This window comes from Pagrus pagrus, assembly GCF_965226575.1.
Source record: "Pagrus pagrus genome assembly, chromosome: 1".
Taxonomy (NCBI): domain Eukaryota; kingdom Metazoa; phylum Chordata; class Actinopteri; order Spariformes; family Sparidae; genus Pagrus; species Pagrus pagrus.
Genome location: NC_140185.1, coordinates 26,797,450 through 26,817,932, shown reverse-complemented (window position 1 = coordinate 26,817,932; position 20,483 = coordinate 26,797,450). Strand labels below are relative to the sequence as shown.

General features: G+C 38.8%; 1 protein-coding gene across 3 annotated transcripts in view; it reads left to right on the top strand.

Moving 5' to 3' along the window:
• Positions 1-8,643, top strand: part of LOC311273248 (CUB and sushi domain-containing protein 1-like) — a 396,934-nt gene extending 388,291 nt beyond the window's left edge. For 2 of the 3 annotated variants that reach the window (XM_084380197.1, XM_084380199.1), the window contains 4 exons: positions 1,871-1,958; positions 2,245-2,371; positions 4,751-4,813; positions 7,892-8,643. In XM_084380197.1, coding sequence (XP_084236323.1) covers positions 1,871-1,958; positions 2,245-2,371; positions 4,751-4,813; positions 7,892-8,051 — 438 coding nt within the window. In that variant the 3' untranslated portion in view covers positions 8,052-8,643. The remainder of the gene's footprint in view (positions 1-1,870; positions 1,959-2,244; positions 2,372-4,750; positions 4,814-7,891) is intronic. The other variant, XM_084380198.1, reaches the window with a different exon arrangement.
• The last annotated feature ends 11,840 nt before the right edge of the window (positions 8,644-20,483 follow it).

Sequence of the window (20,483 nt, the reverse complement as noted above, 5' to 3'; positions counted from 1 at the left end):
TCAGTCACATTATGCAAAACAGATTTTGAAATACAATGAACTCTAATTAACATCTTTTCAAATAGAGGAAGGACCAGGTTTGCCGAGAAGCCTTTGTTTCCACATCAAGGGTGTGAGGAATAAATTATTCCATAAAATGACCACCATTAGATAAAGTTGCCAAAATGTCATCATAAGCCTGAAATCCCAACATATATCTATACGTTTATTACTGTGCATACAATGTGGTTGGAATTAAAGTGCTGTCACTTTTTGCTTCTTTTAGTCTAGCCACAGTGTATACTGTCTTTAACTAAGGGTGCTCCGATCAGGATTTTTGGGGCCAATCACCGATCGATAGGTTCAAAACAAAATGAAAAGTTATCTCTAAACTGTAAAAAAACAGAATTTAGAAAAAGTAAATAGGACAGAGAATTTAGTCACAGATGTCTGAGTCTTTAACTCTCTGGAGTTTGGAGTTACAGACACTTTGCATCTGTGTACATTTTATCAATCTGAAGTAAACAGTTACAAGCAATGACCAGGTCGTACAACAATGGAATGACAAAAGGTGTGCCCATGGCAGGTATACCACTTTCTGCTAACAATCTGATAAAAGGTAAAAGGTTTTAAAACCTGAAGCTCAGATATTGATTAATTATTGTTATATTTTTGCATTGATATATACACATTTGTTCTGTGTTATCAGAATTTCTCTTTGATGTGCTGAATTGTATTTTCTTTCTGTCGACTATGGATGCATTCAATCATCTACATAAATTTAGTATAAATATTGAAAGAAATACAGAGAGTAAAAATATAGAAAGTCCGCTTTGTGTGGTTCAATTTGGACTTTTTAACTTGGTTCGATGTGATTGTTGAAGCTGGGACTTGTGACAGTCATGTCTACAACTGGGGAATGGAATAAAAATCCGATCCTGTTTGAGGAAAGAGGGTGGGAGGGAGGAACGGAGTGGGGAGATTGTAAAAGATAGTAGGAGGCAGGGACGGAGGGGAAAAGGATGTGAGAGGGAGGGAAGAAGACACATAGAGAGCCAATTTATCATGTCACGTATGACGGAAGGAGTGGAGGAGGAGAAGACTCAGGTTAAAAAGTTGTGATTCCTGGAAACCAATCTTTTTACAGATATAAGATGAAATTTCAATTGTCAATTCGTGGGTAAAACATTGCTGCTTCAATCTCCAAACGAGAGATGGTAAAAAGGAGGGGAGGAGGATGAGGAGGAGGTGGGCACAGGAGAGAGGACAGAGTACAGGATGTGAAGGGATACTGCTGATGAAGGCACTCGCTATAGAAAATCCTTAACAAAAAAAGTTGATTTATTGAGTATACCATATTGATGCATTTGGTTTGATTGATTATTTTAAGTTCAAGAAAACACATTGATTTATACAAAAATGACATTTTGTATGAAGTACAGTATATGCAGTATAGTTCAGTATATAAGACTTAACTGCGGCTATAATCCTCATGGATGACAACATTAAGCTGAATAGTGTGAGCTTGAATTTGTCATCCACTTTTACAGGAAAGTAATTACATATTCACCTGTCTATTTAAAATATGTTCACACTACATCCACATCTGCCACATACGTTGTATGTTTGAATCTTAAGCCACTTTTTGACACTTTGATTAAAAATCCGGCTCTGTTCTCACAGCGAAATAAGAAACAGACCGTTAAAAAAGAGGAGCTGAAAAGAGACCTTATTAGAAAACTCCTGCTGTGGTTTTGGTCGACAGCGTTGAGGATCATCCGTACTACCACTGTGTCAAACTAGCCTTTGTACCTCCATCAAAGGCTGTAAAATCATGTACAGTATCTCTCGCTGTCTGTGCTCATATAGAACCATATGTTTTGTTTTTCAGGTCACTGCAGAATCAGACCAGAAGACTTTTGTCTACCAAGGGCATATTCACAGTAAAGACTTTGGCAAGTTCCATCTGACGAGGCTAGGTAGGTCGGCCTATAACCATCAGCACCAGTAACAGTTACAGCAACCTGCACAGCCTTGATCTTTCTAGGAAACATTGTCATTCTGAATGTGGGTAATTGTGGAAAGACTCAATGGTTTTGTTATTTTAGCATTAAACAAATTTAATTTTGATCTGAGTAAACATGAGAAGCAAAGCTGAAATGTTCAGACTAATAGCGCGAGAACCATCCATTACACTTGCACAACAGGGTGTTTGCTTGTAATGTGTTCATGCATGTGTGGATTTATCTGTGTCTGTATCCCCAGGCCCTGTAACCATGGCAATGGACCCGTCCAACCCCTACACAAACAGCAGCTCTGTGGCAGCAGCCATCTTAGTCCCTTTTTTTGCCCTCATCCTGTCTGGATTTGCCTTCTACCTCTACAAGCACAGGTAAGCTACTGTATATCCTCAGCGTAAATCGATCAGAGAAAAAAACAGACAACCAGCGGAGTAGAATACAAAACAGTGTTTGTCTTCTTGCTTTGCCAGCTATCTCTAAAATTTCTGAAAAAAGCAATGTAAGTAATGATAAGTGCCTCCAGTCAAAAAATAATGCAAAGCTTCTCTATCAGTTCTTTTTAACTGGTTTACCTGATAAATAAATGTAAGAAAATATTAACCTTGAATTGTTTTATAAAGCAGATAAAACTTAGTCCCTAATTTCCTAATTAGCCTGATTTAGTAATTTACTTCATGCATTTGAAACACCCACTCTCTAACCAAGAAACATATTTGTCTTTGGGTTGCATTGCATTATTATCTGCCTTTTTGGAAATGTTAGTGCAAAATGATGGGACATCTCCAACTGAGGGGCTGGCACCAAAACTTGAATTTGTATTTATCAGGATTCTCAAAGGTTGAAAGCAGCCAGACACATTTTTTAGTGACACATATTTTGTCCTACTTTTAATCTTCGGAGTTAAATGGTTTTAGTATTAACCTTGGAAAGTCACCCCACATTTTCAAGATTAAGGAGTTAATTGAAAAATAATAAATGCTTTCAAAGTTGAGATTGGCAACAGTGAAATGCATCTGTAACAGTGGTCCTTAATAGTTGTGATGTCTTGAATTGGACTTTTAAGTTTCAAAACAAACACAATATTTTCTTTTAACTCTGTGTCAGAAAACTACTTTGAACCAAAGATCAAACTTACAACACAATTCCTAGGAGTAATTCTGAGATGCTTTATAGATATCAATGCTGATGCACCATTTTTTTTTTTTTATGTTTGAGACGTGAAATCTTTCTGCTATCAGCTGTAGCACTTGAAGTATTTTAAAGTGGTTAATGTGGCTTTTTGGTTATCCTTCGGAGGAAGAAAAATAGACAGCAGCCCAACAAAAAGATAAATGCAAAAAAAATGGAAAAACATGTAAAGTATCTTTCAATAATAAACTCTTTTCAGGTTGAATCTTTTTTTCTTGACTGTAAGAATTCATTACACTGACGACAAAAACAGTATTGTAGTTTTGCACAATAGTGTAATCCTTTTCTCCGTTGCCTTCCACAAAATCACACTGTCTGTATTTTGAGACACAGGGCTCTAATTTAAGGAAGGTGCAAATGAAGGGGCGGATTGCTGTCGACTTGTTGTTTTTGGTAACCAGAGGTGCAGCACAGACAAGAAACCAGGATGCAACTACACATATGCTTTCAATGGCTAATAGTGCCATTTAATTTGTTTACTGCAGAATACAGAGACTCTAAAATCACTTTGATTATGCTCCGTATGATAATTCCAACTTTTACAAGACAATGATATCCGTACAGTTAGACGCCATATTCATTTTCTTCTGGTACAAACAAATGTTTTGCCTATAATTGGTCTTTATAAATGTATAAAGTCAAAATCACACTCCAGTCACAACAACTTTAAAAGGAAATGCTTTTATACATCATATAAGCAACTCCCACTGAAATTATTGTTCTTCAGCACCACCCAATAATCTAACCTTGTGCCAATCTTCCTTAATGACATTATAAACTGTATACTGAATTGAATTTGGATGCAAATGAGATGAAAAATAACTGAGTATTATTAAATCGGAGCAGGCAGATGAGTAATTCATAGCCCATGTAGTAAAGAAAGTAAAGATATATATGTATATTCTTTCTTCATTTAATATCATTAATGTGAGTCTTCTGTTTTAAACTGAATAGAGGAAATGGTTGATACCCTCCATTTCCTCCAAAAGACTATTGGAATATATTGAGTGGACGAGATAAGAGTTTTTTAGGAGAACAGGCAGGTTTACAGAAATATTAAAACATAATTATAGCTCTAAAACTCGAAGCGCACCATTAAGGTTAAATCTGACTGACCTTTGCGTTTAATTATTGTTCCTAGAAAGTTCACAAAAGACTAAAGATTGCAGATAATCCAGAACTTTATTGAGGGTAAAATGTCACCATTAATATCTCCCGTTTAAGACTTCCACATCAGGGATGTTCTGACCTCTGCTCTCCATCACTCAAAGTTTTATAAAGTCATCGTACTCATCTAACAATAGTCCTAATTACACGTTAATCTGTTGGCTTGTCATTGATGGTAGCTGTATGCTACAATATTCAATCTGCAGTGAAACATAGTGTCTTGTATTATGATGTTATTTATGGAGGAATCTCAGACTGTATGTCCAGATAGAAACAGGCTTTGTTAGATTACCACTACCATTACATGACTTTACACTGTGTTACACCACCTGCCTGCCAGTTTGTGCAGTGTGCAATGCTAGTGGATGTATATTAAAGCTGATGGTTGTATGCAGGACATTGTCTGCTGACACAGATGACAATGAGAGACCAAAAGACACCTGGGGGCCTGGCGGCAGGTAAGACTGACACTCATCTGGTTTCGAACAGCAACCAGACCTCCGCCCGCCGCCACATCCTCCGTCAAACTCGTCATCCCGTCTTTTTAGTTTTTAGATTTTTCTTTTTGCTGTTTAGTAAGGCTGCACGATTTACCAAAATATGAAATTCTAATTTCCTGAACTTTGTCTGACACTATTTTGTATTTCTGGAAAGTAAAAATAAAATGTGTAAAACAAAATGAATATTGATCTCAAAGGAGAAATGGAACAATGAGGCTCCTTGTATCAGCTAAGAGTAACTGGGGGGACATTTATACCCAGGAAATAATACTGCAGTACAGCCCTACTGTGTCAAAACAGCAGTCATCTAAAGGGAGACAGAGGGTATTTTATTTTGTCTTTGATCGCATTGTCATCTCTCTGTCAGCATGATGTCATCAAGAATGAATACAGTGTTTGACTTTTAACTGGTCGAATTGAAAGTAGTTGTTTGTACATTTATTTTTGCTGTTTTTATTTTACAAATGTTTCTACTGTTACCTGTAACTGTCATTGCTTTCATCTTGATTTAACAGTAGACACATGGTAATGTTAACTTTGATAACATAATGGCAAGCCAACAGAAAAAGAAATTATTTCTTCACATAACAATGTAGTTGCTAAAATGAATATCTTAAAGCAAGGTGTATGTGTGTGGGTGTGGGCGTGTGTGTGTGTGTGTGTGTACACTGCAGTTTCTTCCTGCTTTGGCCCGCATGTCTGCACAATATCTATAATACTGTCAAAGCAATTATGTGTGCTGTTATTCATCCTACCAATAAAATTAAACTATTGCACCTACAGCCACAACGAGAGAAACTACTGCAGCGATTTGAACTAGTGCCACGCAGGGAGGTCTGCGGTGTGTGTCGGTGTGTGTGCAGTTTTGTAAAGTAATGGGTTGAGCATGTAGGGTAGGCTTAGTGGCTCCCCAGGGTTGGATTTCTACCAGTGTGCGCACACACACACACGTACACACACTCTTAATGAGGTCAGAGTCAAACAGCGTTTCAGCAGCAGCACTCCTCCCTGCTAATAGTTCCACAGGGTTTGGGAGTAAGTGATTATATCTAACTGGATTATAGGACCTGATTATCCAAAAATGTAATCTGTGACAAACAGATGAATTAGGAGGGGGGAGTTATATTTCAACGTGTATCTGTTTGAACCCCTGCAGTATATTTCTTAAAATCCTCATTCAGGCAAATGGAGTAATATTATATTCTTTTGCAATGAAACCGTTGGGTACCATTTGCAGGATGATGGCAGGTAGTGTGTATGCAGACACACTAACATTAGAGCAGCAGATGGGCACTGGGCAGCTGAACCACTGAAGCAGGCAGTTGTTATGGTTCATGTTCTCGCTCCTGCCATAATTTTCCCTGCAATTTGTAGATTTTTACTAGAAACACGCTCTTACTAAGTTTGGGCCTTTAATCTCAAGGGTAAAACTGCCGACAAGCATGTCTAACAAGACAGCTAAAAGCATAGGGAAGTCTTTATTTAACTTAACTTTTTTGACTAGACATTTGTTTGAATTGGTTGTATAATTAAATAAGACAAAATAATGTAAAATAAGTTATTTTACTCAAAAATAATGAGGAAACCGATTACTTTTAATTTTAAGTTTTATCACGAACAGCTTCAATTAAATAGTCGTCTATACTTGGTAATTCTAAGCTAATCAGTTTCGTGACTTTTTAAAAGTAAAGTCAACTTTCAAAATTTAAAGTGTATAATGAGGACATTCTGATGATTAAATCTTATGCATTTTTAATTTCCCTGAACACCTGTGCTTTTTAAATTAGTAATGTTAAATAGGACATGCAATGCGAATTTTAAGCAGGTGTTTGCAGCCCGTCCTTTTTTGAAATGTTTCAACTTTTTACACAAATATGAAAATGTCAAACTTTTCACTTTGACTCAAATAAGTAGTGCGATCCTGCAGTTAGCTGAAAACCGTTAACGTAAAGCTTTATAAGGGGAATTTTAAACGGTTATGGGCAAAATGGCTGGAAATAAAACACATTTTTCTGGCCTGATAAATGTAAATTGTATATTCCTTTTGGCTCTGGTTTGATTTGCCAACTTCACAGAATAACATATAAATGTATCTGGATCTTTCACTTGGGCTCATTGCTGTTACACCTGGCAGTCGTTGTCCTGGAAAACCAAGCCATTGAGCTAAACACTACTACTGCAGACTTCTGTGTTGTTTCTTACTTGGCTCAGCAGTACCAGTCACAATTTTGCATATAAAAATAAATTATGACTGGATTTAGCTCATGCTGTCATCGGTAGTCAATTTGAGGTGGATACGGGGTAATGCCCTCCCCTTATTAGCAAAATGACCAAAATGTGTCCCCCTTGTTAACCTGCCATCTTCCCACTCCATCCTCTAGTAGCAGAGGGGTTATTTAGTTGATATGTTAGTCCAGTCTGCCTGTCTCATTGATCTTTAATCTTACCGAGGTTGGTGCGAGATAGAAGTTAAAAACCATGACGCTGTTGTAGTGAATAGTGGTGAAGTAGTAGATGGATTTGTAATTGCACCCTTTTCTCCTGTAGAGTAGTGTCACCTTCATGATCAAAGTGACAGGTAGCAACACGTAGTAGATGGAAGACCGAGAGGATCACAGAGACACACTGATGCGTTTAGTATTCCTATAATATTTCTATGATTATTCAGTAGCGTCAGTGCTGCTAAAAATATACCCCCAGACCAAACCACCTCTGACACAAGATATTTTAGGGAATACATGACTACAGATTTTGTTTTGCTTTTGGGGCGTTCAAAAAAAATCACCTACTTGCTATAGTTTCAGTCATTGTAAGATTACTAACCGTATCATTTTTGTGTCCTTGGTGACAAATTTGAGCAACTTAATCTTGTGTTCCTAAACTGTCTATAAGTCTGTGGTTATTTGTCATTTGGTGTTTCAAAAGCCTGCACCCATTTGGTTGTAATGTGTTTTCCTTTTAGTTTTACATTGATATCTTAATGAAACCAAATATCTGCCATGAACATTATTATTTCCTTCTCATTTTGTTTTGCAGGACGCGTCCCAAGGTCCAGTTCAATGGCTATGTCGGCCATGAGAGCTCCAATGGCCAGGCGTCATTTGAAAACCCAATGTATGACACCAACATGAAGCCTACCGAGGCTAAAGCGGTTCGATTCGATACCACACTTAATACAGTCTGCACTGTGGTATAGTCCAACAATCTTGCCACAACCTATACAGTGGTTCAGTCCAACCTCCCTGTCGCAGTCTGCGGTGTGGTTTCACCAAACAGAGAAGAAAGAACAAGCTTAAGATCTGGACTCGTCACTGTGAGCAGCCTGTGTTGTAATATGCTGGTCCTCCATCAGCATAATATGCACAGTAATGCAGCTCTGCTCCACCTCCTACGTGACCATGGTCATCACCTCTCCCTGTAGTCTGAAAGAGCAAAGTTGGAACCAATGAACACGGGAGTAGGCAATGACGACATGTTGTTATTCAGGAGATCAATGCTGAGACCAGAATTCTTCTACGGCAACGTTGCTCAAAAAACATGGAAAGATGGTACAACTAATTGAACTTCTTCCAAACCGTGCTCGTCCAGCGTCAGTTCAACTTCTGCAAAATTCGATCCCACCTCCTTATGGAAAGGGCCAAAGTCACATGGCCCCTTTAAAAACCCTCCAGTAGTGGTTTGCCCAACCTAACCCCATACCCCACGCCAAATTTGCACAGTGGTATAGGCTAACTAACTCCCCTGCTGCAGGCCAGACATGGGTTCGACCGATGCTAGGTTTAACCCTCAGGGGATCTCAAGATATCAAATGCTGATTGGATGGTTCAAACACGTCAACACGAAAAACCATCATGGGTGCTGGACCAAAAAACCTCCCACTGGATTTCCATCACGCTGGACTTGACAGGACTGAACTCTCTGACACCTTACACAGTCTGACTGTACAGACTGGTGTAAAGATGTCAACCTAATGCAGTGACAAGTTCAACCGGACCAATTCCTTTAAAGAAAATGATCCAAGTCAGGGTCAAATAACAGTTGCAGATATGTTTAAAATGTTTTAGCCTACTTGGAGAATGAAGACGGTTTAATAGAGCAGGACAATCACGGAGTCAGGTGAGTTGAGTTGTTGGATTTCCAGATAGGTTCCTGTGATTGTCCTTGCCAATTACTGTATTGCCTTTTATGACAATGTCTACCTACAGTATTTGGCAAATGATTAGGCTAAAACATACCAGATCAAGAGTTTGCAAATGTTATTTTTCCCAGGCCAGTAGAAGAACCTTTGAACTGGTTCTAGACAAGTTTTGGATCATTTCAAATACTCTATAGAGGTACTACACACTTAAAATCAGTGCTATATACAATATTCCACACTAGCACTCAGCAGACTGTGCTGAACCAGAAAACCAATTGAGTTGCCGGGCTGGTGTACACAATGGACTGGTTTCAAGAGGCCTGTCTAATACAATCAAAGAGTCAGACAACTGATTCTCGTTCTTGGACTAGCCAGGAATCTGTGCTTGGTGGCTGAACAAGCGGAAGCCTGGAGGCAATAAGCTGTCAAGATCATCGACTGCTGCAATCAGCTGTGGCCAAATCCAGGAAGTGATTTGTCTTCTAAAAACTGCGGTCGGGATTATCAGTCAAGTTATGACTGAATTCTTCTTTTTTTTTTTTTTTTTTTTTTTTTTACTACAGCATACTCTCCAGCCACAAAATCGGAAGTAGATCAACAAACAGATTAACAGACAGAAATTAGACAGACGGACACAGACAAATGGAGGGATAGACACCTCCGTCAGTCGTGCTGGAAAAGAGAGACAAGGACAGGTTGCTATGGAAACAGAGGCATATAGTTGTCTCTGATTGTCTCTACTGGCATTTTTCTTCAGTGAAGATATTGATGAACAGAGTCCATGTTCAAAAACCCAGTGGCCCCATGGGACTTCCCAAACCACTGCTGCTGGGGACCCCAAAATATAAACTTTATATAAACTCTTAAACCGCACAAATTTTGCACTAGTGTGTTTTTCTGACTGGGTTATGAAAAAATGAATAATTTTTGGGTCTGAAGTGGGTTTGAAAAATGAGTCATTCAAAAAAGAGAATTTTATTCAAAAACTTCTATCTTTAAAAAGACAACAAGATGACTAAATAAATACAGGGTTACAGAGTGTTTGTATATACACATTTATATTTCACGCTCCCTGTTAGCAGAAGGTGTGACCACATGCTATACCGTTGTTTCTTCTGTTGCCATGACTACATACGAGCCAACCAGATAGTTGGGATCAGTTTACCTGTGGACCTCCAAGCTTCTAGTGTCACATAACGACACCACGATGTTGCCATTGTTAGAACAGTGGCTGTTTTCTGAAAGCTCATACTGAATACTGCCATTACTGTAAAATATATACAGAAAGGCTCACATCCATAACATGTAGTGTGGTCCCTCTGAAACACTTGTGCCACACTGCTGGTTTTATTTCCAGCCATTAAACTCCATCATTTTCTGAGATACTGTACAGTTCTCTTAAGGTGTACAAAATAGTACACAAATATTAAACAGTATTTCAGTATGGGCTCATTTTTCTTACTTGATCAAGTGCAATAGTAGACAGTGTAAGCTTTCAGAAACAACATGTGACAGATTCTCGAACTCTCTTTAAAAAGATGTGTTGTGTTTCCACAACTGCTCACATTACCATGCATCATCTTTCAACCCATCTGATGCACATGACTATTTCAACACACCTTTTTTAAAGAGCTCACAGCAAACGTGTGATCTGTTTGAGAATCGGTCATTTAGGACAGAGGACAAACTGATACAGTATGAAGACAACATGCACAATTACTGTTGTCAACAGTTATCGCCCCGTGGAGCCCCTCCATTGTTTGAGAAATACCTCGTGTGCAGAGAGTAAGTTACATCCTGCTTATAAATGCTGGAACCTCACTGCAACAAATACACAAGCTTAGCGAGTGCGACCTTGCATTCAGCTTATTTCCTGGTGATTGAAGTCAAAATGTCGCGCTAACACCCATAGTCTGCCGGATCCAAGAAAATGTACCTGTTTCGAATCACTTGCCAAGCTTGTTATTTCTCGCAGTGTCCTCTCAAAATATTTTTATTTTTCGAAAGATGCTGCACTTGGTTTAGTTCACAGATGTAACTGCTTTCAGTGTGTGTCTTTAGGCCTGTTTCTTGTTTGTTTATTCACGCTCCACGCACACACATTCTAGCATTAGGTTTACACTTCAGGCATTTGCTTTAACCTGCATGGATTTTATTGTCCAAATGAATTGTCTTTTATGTTCTTCATGTTTTCAAAGATTCAGTCTCAGTCCATCAAACTGTCATACCTACAAACAATATATCACAAATCCATTCTTTTACACATACGATATCAAATGGTGGGTGTCAGATAATGAAAACTCGATTGATTTAGTCCATGAAACACATGTTATATGACACGTGCTATATTCCAGCTCAAGACTGAATTCACTTCATTCACAGTGGATTTACCCCAGAACTTAAATACTGAAAGAAAGAAACATTTGGCATGAGAAGATTGTCACATCTACCTATTGTGAAGTAAGTGAGGGTGAATTAACAAGCAAACCGCGATTTCTATTTACAATTTCAGCTCACTTAATTGAAAATTTGTCTACTCCAAAACCTGAATGTTGCAAATGAAATGTCCTGAAACAATAGTGATTATGTTTGGAAGCATGAATACGGGATTTTGCTGCTATTATCATATCCATTGTTAGCGTGTCATTCACAGCCTCAGTGTCAGGGTCATGGACAGACAGCCAGAAACGCATACACAATAAAGATATGCAGATGTGCGTACAGGCTATAATACAGACAGTAGTTAAAGAGTACGTCAAAATAGATGATATATTTAAAATCTCTTCACAGAAATAAACAAGACATCTGTAAACAACAGCAGAGCATCTGCTCACGAGATAGTGAGCCTCCTCTCTTTTTATTGCTGGAGTGCACCCAGTGACTCAGTTTTAATTGATTTAATTAATTCAGCTGAGACTTCCTATGGAGTCAAGTGAGCATAATAGCACCTGAAAATTAGAGGCTGCAAGGTTTCCACAGGCTTGATAAAGGGTCTAATTTTTAACAATTAATGGCACAGATCTGATCTCCTTGTGTGCCCAAACAAGAACATTTAGCCCGTCTGACTTCCCTGTTTGCTCGGGCATGTAAAGATCAGAGTGGTGCTGCAGTGGTTAGATTTCAGATCTTGTGTAACTGCAGATATATAGGGGAAGTGCAAAGTGACTGACTCAGATACGGTGAGTCAAGGTGGAAGTGTAGATAAAGTCAGAGTAAACACAGCCCTAGACTGTTTGCTAGATTAGTGTTTCTCAAATTTGGGCTAGGGGAACCCCAAGGGGTCCTTGAGACAATTGACAATTCCTTCCTTGACAATTTTGGCCATGTGTTTCATAATACATCTGAAAGAAAGATTCTTATCAGATGACAAAATGTTATTAAATAGGGGTCTAATTTGTGTTTCAGTTTAGGGCTGGGAAAAAAGTTTGAGAACCAATACACAAGATTACATCTAAACAAATGAAATATTACAGTTTTTATTTAACCCATTAAAACATCTGTTTCAACAGAACAGTCTTCAACGAGGTCACAGAAGTAGATCCTCAGTGTGAACTGTTGTTCGTTGTAAGATCATGTCCAATCACTTTTGGCTTCTACAGTGTCGCAACTTTTATAACAAAGGACCCATCATGGTGTAATGACATCATCTTGTTGGTGTAGCTCTTTTGTTTATATCTGTTGGAAAAATTGTCGGAAAGACAACAGGGAGGCTGCACATACTGCTGACACAGAGTAAAACAGTGATTTATAGCCATACAAGTCTCTTCTTAGTCAACATTTGAAAAGTGAGATGCACTTTCCCTCTTATAATGACACATTCTCTGACACGCCATGAAAAGTTTGATGATTTGTCTTCAGTCAATACTTTTAAGAAATAATTTGTCTCGAAGTTTCTACATTTGTCCTTCATTTGGCCTCGTCAGCAGTCCTCACTGTTTTTAAAGTGCGACAGCTGGCTACAAGTTGAAAAAAAAAAAGTAAAACTACCCTCTAAATTTTAAAATGCCAAGGTTGTTTCAGCTTCTGAGAGTTTGCACAGTTTGAGAAGAAGTTTCCACAATCATCCCTCACTTTCTCTAAAGTGGTATTGTCAGCAGTCCTCATTGAGACAAAGGAGCCCGGGTTGCCACAAGCTTAAAATAATACCAGCTAAAGTTGTAAATGTCACACATTGCCTCTCCACACAGTGTAGCACGGCAGCAATTAGTTTTTTTTTCCCCCTCTGTGAATTCTTTAATTCAGCAAAGCTTCAATGTAGCTATGAGATGCATCTAAATTACATCAAGATGGGTTCTAAACACTGGTGCAGATACACCCAGGGAGGACTGCAGGCGGTGTCAGTAAACTCTTCCTGCAGGATAACTGTAGGAATCCAGTCCCAGTGGTGCTTGGAGAGGAACTGCATCAGACATGCGTTCATATGTGGCTCAGCAGCCATATGGACCTATAGACAGATATTTATCTGCTGGATTTTTATGGCCAGATGGAAATCTGACCTTCATGTGTGTGTGTGTGTGTCTGTGGCATACACACATCCAGTGTACCTGGGCTGCTTCGGGTTTCAGTTTGTACGGTAATCGAATTTAGACATTCTGTATTCAGGGCTTTGTTTCACCTTCTTCTCCATAGTTTGGATAGGACAAACTTCTCATGTCATTCGTTCAGCAGTACAGCTTTGTAGAAAATCTACAACCTTGTGTGTCTGAGCTGAGCGTGAGCTGAATGCAGCCCCGCTTCACTGATCAGTGCAAACGATGAATAATTGTCATTTCGGCACATGGCAGCTTGTAGATTGGGACACCACACATATTAGTGCTATATTCACACGTTACGGTGACACGTTCTCAGCAACACATATTGCTTATAAATGTGAACTGAAGATATCATTTTATTTGTGTTCCAAATGGCACAGAGATATGCCAGAGTCATCATTAATGTTCTTGATTTAAGCATCATAGTCACCGTCATTATCACCACCGTCACCTCTCGCCATCATCATGTGCTGCTGAACTTGAAGTAGGTGCAAAAGAAAAAAAAAAAATTTTTGTACAGAAATCTATTTTTTATGGAGAATTTGTAAAAAAACAAATTATTAAACATGCTGTACTTTTTATGATTAATGATGTAGGTACAACAAACTCTTGTTCATTAAAGTCAATGTTTTTACTGTTACACGCCATGTAAAAATCTATGGTTCAAACTGAGTATCAAATATCAAAAATGTCATATAATCTCTTTTGTCCATTACGGCTGCTTTTATACAGGAACAGGAAACCTCGTGGGGACCCAGAGTTAATTTTCTCCGTGCCGCAGAGACACTTATCTCTGGGGTCACACCTGTGAAAACATTTGCTATTCACAAACTAAAACACTTAAGTCTTATAAAATGATGTGTCAGTTCCAACCCCTCTACAGAATATGTGTCTTCTGAACTTCAACATTTTTAAGTGAGCATCTAGGAAAAATATAGTACATTATGTACTGTTACATCAATTTAAGGTGGCTTCTCATGCGGCAGCTGTGCCCTGAGAGATGCCTGAGCATTGACAATTTCTCACATTAAAATATCTTGTTTACGTACCTTTTTAAAATTGATTTTAGTTTCACACACACATACATGGAACAAAATAAACACCAGATGTTGAGTGTCATAATGTCATCAACAGTAATCGTGGATGGGTTGAAAATGACACTTCCTTTAAAAGATGGTGTTCTTGTGTAACAGCAGCCCTGTGTGGCTGATCCTAATGTCTATATCTGGGAGAGGGATGACTTCCACAGGCACAAAAGATTTTGGATGACTTGACCCCTTTATGGCCCAAAATCTGACCTCATGTCTGTCTGAACCAGGAGGAATCTGTTCCTCCTCGCTCAGACATTAAGGGTTTTGAGTGGAAACATGAAATTGTGGTAAATTTAGGCTCTAGCAGCAGCATTAGCAAAATCGGCTAAGTTTTGGAGGCTCCTATATTGACTGGTGATACAAGACTTTTGAACTAAAGGATGGAAAGTGACACTTTGCTGTCCGCCCATGAGATCGTTAGAGTATAAACAACATGGAGTGTTATGAAGGGTAAACAACAGATAGGCTACTGTATGTAAATGCAGCCTCACAACCTGCTGTTAAAGAGACTCACAGTTTATCTATCAGCTATTTTGAGAACATTATTTGAGAATAAAGTTTTTGATACAATAACTTCTCTGCTGTACCAATGTTTCTGTTGTGTTCCCCTGATTGATGAACTGGTCCTGAGTGTGGTTCTGTTTGGTTCTGTGAGTCAGCCTCGTGTCTCAATTCTGAGTGTGCATGTTTTCTTCCCCTTCATCCAGGTGCCCCAGTTTCCCTGCACAGTCTAAATATATACTGGTCAGGTGGGTTTATGTTATTGTTGGTCTAGGTTTATTGACCCTCTAACAGACTGCTGGCCCGCACAAATTACCCTCACAGGAAGTACAGGTTCATTAAACAGTGAGGAGCACCTTAATCCTGACATTAAATAATGATAATCCATAGCAAAGTATGTGTTACAGAGTCTGGCACAGTCTGCATTGTTTACACTAGGTCATTCAGTTACTGAGAGCAAACAATGTGACGGACCTGACAATAACTTTGGGGGTTGGTGTGGATTACCTCATATTACAAGTATTGGTTAACGACTATTTTGTGGTAAAATTCTCCTTAAATAGCAGAGGTGGCAAAAGTACACACATTATATGCTCAAGTAGAAGTAAAGATAAAAAAAAAAAGACTGTTTACTCAAGTAAAACGATCTGAAACATACTCAAAGTAAACGTTAAGTGAACCTTGTGTCATAATTCTATAATTTAAATACTATTAGACATAATGGTAGAATCAGTAGGATTTGTCCAGGCTGTTCAGATAGTTTGACTGTTGAGTCTCATTCCCAGGACGTGAAATACCCACGTTTTAGCTTGTTAAGGGTCCCGAGCACAGTGGAAAATTGTGAAATTAAGAAAAACCAGGCAGAGGGCTGCAGGTACGAGACACTAACGCGTCTTTTCTTCCTATCATTGTCCCTCACTGTCTGTTTCCGTCTTGGCTACATCAGCCATGTACAATGTGCACTAATAGGTTGAACTTAGTCTTGTGAGTTTTGGGAAGGCAGCATGCCATCACGCAAATAAAAATAATTGATAATTCCCCTCAAATGCATTAAAACTAAAGTAACAAGCCTGTTTAGGAAAGGTTAGGAGTAGAAAGTACAGATATTGTCAGACATTTTAAATCAGACATTTTTTTCTTATTTCTTCTTTTTGTAAAATGTTGGATTTGTGTGTGAAAGCTGGTTTCCTAACTGGACTTGCAACATAACCAGCATGTTCCCATGGTTACACAGGTTAGTCGGAGACGTTTGGGACCATCAAATCAGATCACCGAGAAACTGAATATACGCAATGCACAAGTAAAGAGATTCCATCAGTGACTCATATAAAAGGAGCGAGCCAGAGCAGTGAAGGGAGAAATTCACAAGCGTGTGACTGGTTGGAAACACTGGGGCAGAATGATGACTTGTAACAGCTGAAGCTTTATTTATACGGCACCTTGCAAAACAAGGTTACAGACTGGTTCGCAGGAGGATTCGTGATGAAACATTCCAAGACTTTAACAAGAAGAAAAGCAGAAAAAATGAAAGCAAGTCAAATTAATGAAAGGACAGTGACATAAAGAAATACTGAAAAGACAAATGAAACAAAAGCCGATCTTGATTAAAGGTCAGTATAGAGCTGATGTGATCTTGTCTCTTTGAATACCTTCAATACCTTCTTCAACCCCACTGACCTGCCATCTAACATCCATCTTACATATTAATATGAATTCATATTTCAGTCATTTAAAGGGTCATGTAGTCTCAGTAAAGCCCTTGAATAGCAGATACAGAAAAATATATATATATCACATATGGAAGAAAATGTTTTTCTCCAGATCAATGAGGAATTGAAAGAAATGCAAAAATGCCTCAGCTCAGCTGGAGGAGCCATAATTATCCCCATTCACAAGCAAGATGTCACATCAGTATTAACACGGGTGGCTGCAGGCTTCATTTTACAGACTGGCGACCAACAGTGCTTTGAGACAACATTTCTCACATAAAGGTGTTCAAGAACTCGAGTTCTCTTCTAATAAAGGGAAGGACACCAAGGATAGACACGTGAACAGCAAAGGTAAGAGCAGGAAGCATCAATGGTTTCCACACTCAACCCGAGTTGATATTTTCACTGAACAAGACAAGGTTGAGATGTGACAGCCCTCCCCAGCATTTTTCCATTGAAAAGACGTTCACAACTGGTTCAAAGGTGGAGGTTTTTTCAGGCCATTTGAAGATGTTAGTTAAACGTTCACATTTGGACCATATTTCACTGGGATTTTCAATACTGTCTTTGACCTGAGAAATTTGAATGTGGATTCTTTTAGTCAGGCCTCACAGGTTGATGGTCATTATTGTAAGCGCCATTCACAACTCTAAGTGTATTTTATTTTGCTGTACAATATAATTTTCTAGAGTACAAAGAAGAGGAAGGGCTTTATTTTATTGCAATGTTGAGAAATACGGTTGAATAGTTGCCTTAAATTCCTGCACAGTTTGACTCGTGGATGTTTGCTGTGATCCTGTGCGGCTTCTGAAGCCTACCTTCTTATCATTAACAGGAAGTGGAATTTTATTGTGAAGTTTCCTGTTGCGTGAACAAACGGTTGTTTCTTCCAACCTGCAAATGATCAAATTATCAAAATGATCATACAAACTTTTATATTGTGACACACTGATGATGTTGTAACCGTTAGATGGTTGGAAAGACGGCAAAAAGAGGTCTTAGATGTTCAGACTGGAAGTCAACCAAGTTTCAACAAGAAATCAACGTTGCAATCCTTGTTGATGCTCACTGGGTTATTTATTTATTCATTATAGCTAGGTGTAGGTGTAGATAAGCTTGCACATGGCACCATTCTGCATCCATGTGTTCTGTAAACTAACCTAGCTGTCGCTGTCCGCGGTGCTGCATGTTGGATGGTGGGTTCACTTAAGCTCCAGTTGTTCGGTCTGTAGGTGCTCTCCGCTATTAAATCTACTCAGCAGCCTTTTCCTTAAACTTCTCTATGAACCTTGTTGCTCCTTGCAGTTGTTTTATGAGTAATAAGTTATAAGTTTTGACCTGGGTTAACTTTGCCATTACAAAAAGTTGTTAGGAATTTGACTTGGTGAGCTTATTGTGCAGTTTTGTGTATATTATATATTAATGTGCAGAGATACTGTAACCCACTACCCCGTGGAGAGATCCCTGAGAAAACCCACCAGTTACTCAGTTGTTTTCATAAAAGTTACCTGCAAGGACATCACACTCCATCAACATAACACAGGGGAGCTAATTATTACCACGAAACAGGGCTTTTATCCACCAGCCATAATACAAAGTGGTGACATTTAGACAATTACTTTGTGATAAGAAATACTGTGGGAATGCAAAGTCCATCCCTGATGATAGCACGCCGTGGGCTTAAAGGAAATAATACTGCAGTACGAAATTAAAAAATATGAGATATATCATCCGCTAATTAAGAAAACTGTTTTGATTGATTAATTAATAAGACGCTGCTATCAGTAGAATTTTGAAATGTGACAGCTTTGGTGGCCCTTTCAGTGCATTTCTAGCAGTTTCTCATATCCCTGTGACAAAGACGGCTTGGCAATCTTTCCGACACCTTTTCATGGAGAAAGAAAACAAAAGAGAGCATGAAACTCTATCGTATCGCAGCGTCGTTCTACTGTCATCAGAAAGTTTAACTTCAACCATCAATACCTTACTTGGTGTCTTGGGATTAAGGTGTTTAAATAAGGTATTATTGAATTTTTTCTTTTTTTTTTTGTCTTGCAGTTATTTTCCGTTATCATCTTTGTGATCTCAGAGTAGTGTGCGAGGACTTTGGGAGACAGATGGGCTTCATTGATGCTTTATTGAACTGAAGAGACGGGGAGACACTTTGTAACATGCTCACATTTGCCCCGGCATGATTGCCCACATGCTCTCTGTCTCACGCAGACACAACCTGCTTCACACACTGATGCACTGAGCGTATATGTTTACCGCATTTCAAAAAATCTTTAAAACCTCTGCCTCCTACAACAAATAAAGACAAAGAAGTGAATAAAAAGGGGGAAGAGACAGGCAAAGTCAGACTCTACCATTAATTCTCACACAGTCATGGTGACCTGGATGCAGCAGATGGCACAAAACCTATTTTTCCTTTTTTGTCTCTGTCATCATTTTCAGCTCTGTACCCACCTCTTGTTTACTCTCCTATTCCCACTCTTCAAATCAGTTCACTCTAACCTCCTCTCCTTTTTGCTTTATTTTGATGCTCTTCAGTGATCATTAAATCATTACTTGTGATTATCTCCAGTCCACAGTAGTGTTTTGCAGCCTTCAGTCCTCTCTTCTAGCCATGTTTTTGTGTTATTACTTTTGTGCTCCTTAATATTATTTTCAGGTATAAAGTGTTGCTCGCGAAATACTGTACAGTCTGTACTGTATAACCTCAGTTGTGAAGCACTCATTAAAAGTGAATTTATACGTCCCTACCAATGAGCTCTCGTATCTTTTAAGTATGTGAAAACAGGAAGTCATGTTGCTAAATGTCTTGATCAGTCATGTACAGATGATGTTGCGCCACATTTAGGTTATTAGGAATTTCTCAGATATCGTTGCCTTAATTTTTGCCTGTTATCTGCCTGACATCATGTGCCAGTGCAGCATAGTGTGCGTTTACATTGAGCAAAACGGACCGTTAGTGGGAGCGCAGAATGGACGACCACACTGATGCTGGAGTCAGCAGACGATCTGTGTTCCTGTGTTCTCTATAGCAACCAAAACTGGAAGAACATACTATAAATAATTTGTGACAAACCATCTCATGAAGGTTCACAATCTTTGATGAAGGGATAGATATTCTTAGTCGTAGGCGACTGGACTTTGGGGGCTGGACTTGTTCCATTTTCTTGAAGGCATTTCACCTCTCATCCAAGAGGCTTCTTCAATTCACTTCAGAACTGAAGAAGCCTCTTGGTTGAGAGGGGAAATTTCAAGAAAATGAAACAAGTCCAGTCGCCTACAATATAACACTTAGACTTACCATGACCTGGATGTCTGAGAACCTTCATCAACAAAGGACAGACGTTTCATAGTTGTATTGGTCTCATACAGTGGTGCTTATCATAGCCGTAGTGCAAATTTAAAGTTGTAATTTTACTTCACGTCATTCCTACAGCTGGGTCACATCAGATACATTCTCTTTGGCAACAGTGGTTTTTAAACAAAGAAGACAACATTTCCCATGATCCCACGCTGCTTCGCGGTGTAATGAAACTATGTCTTTTGTTTTTATTGTTTTGGCTGAGAGGCCCCCAGCAGCAGAAATCACATACTGTGCATTTAAAAGTGTTGATAGACGGAGAACAATTGACGGTGAAGGGTAAA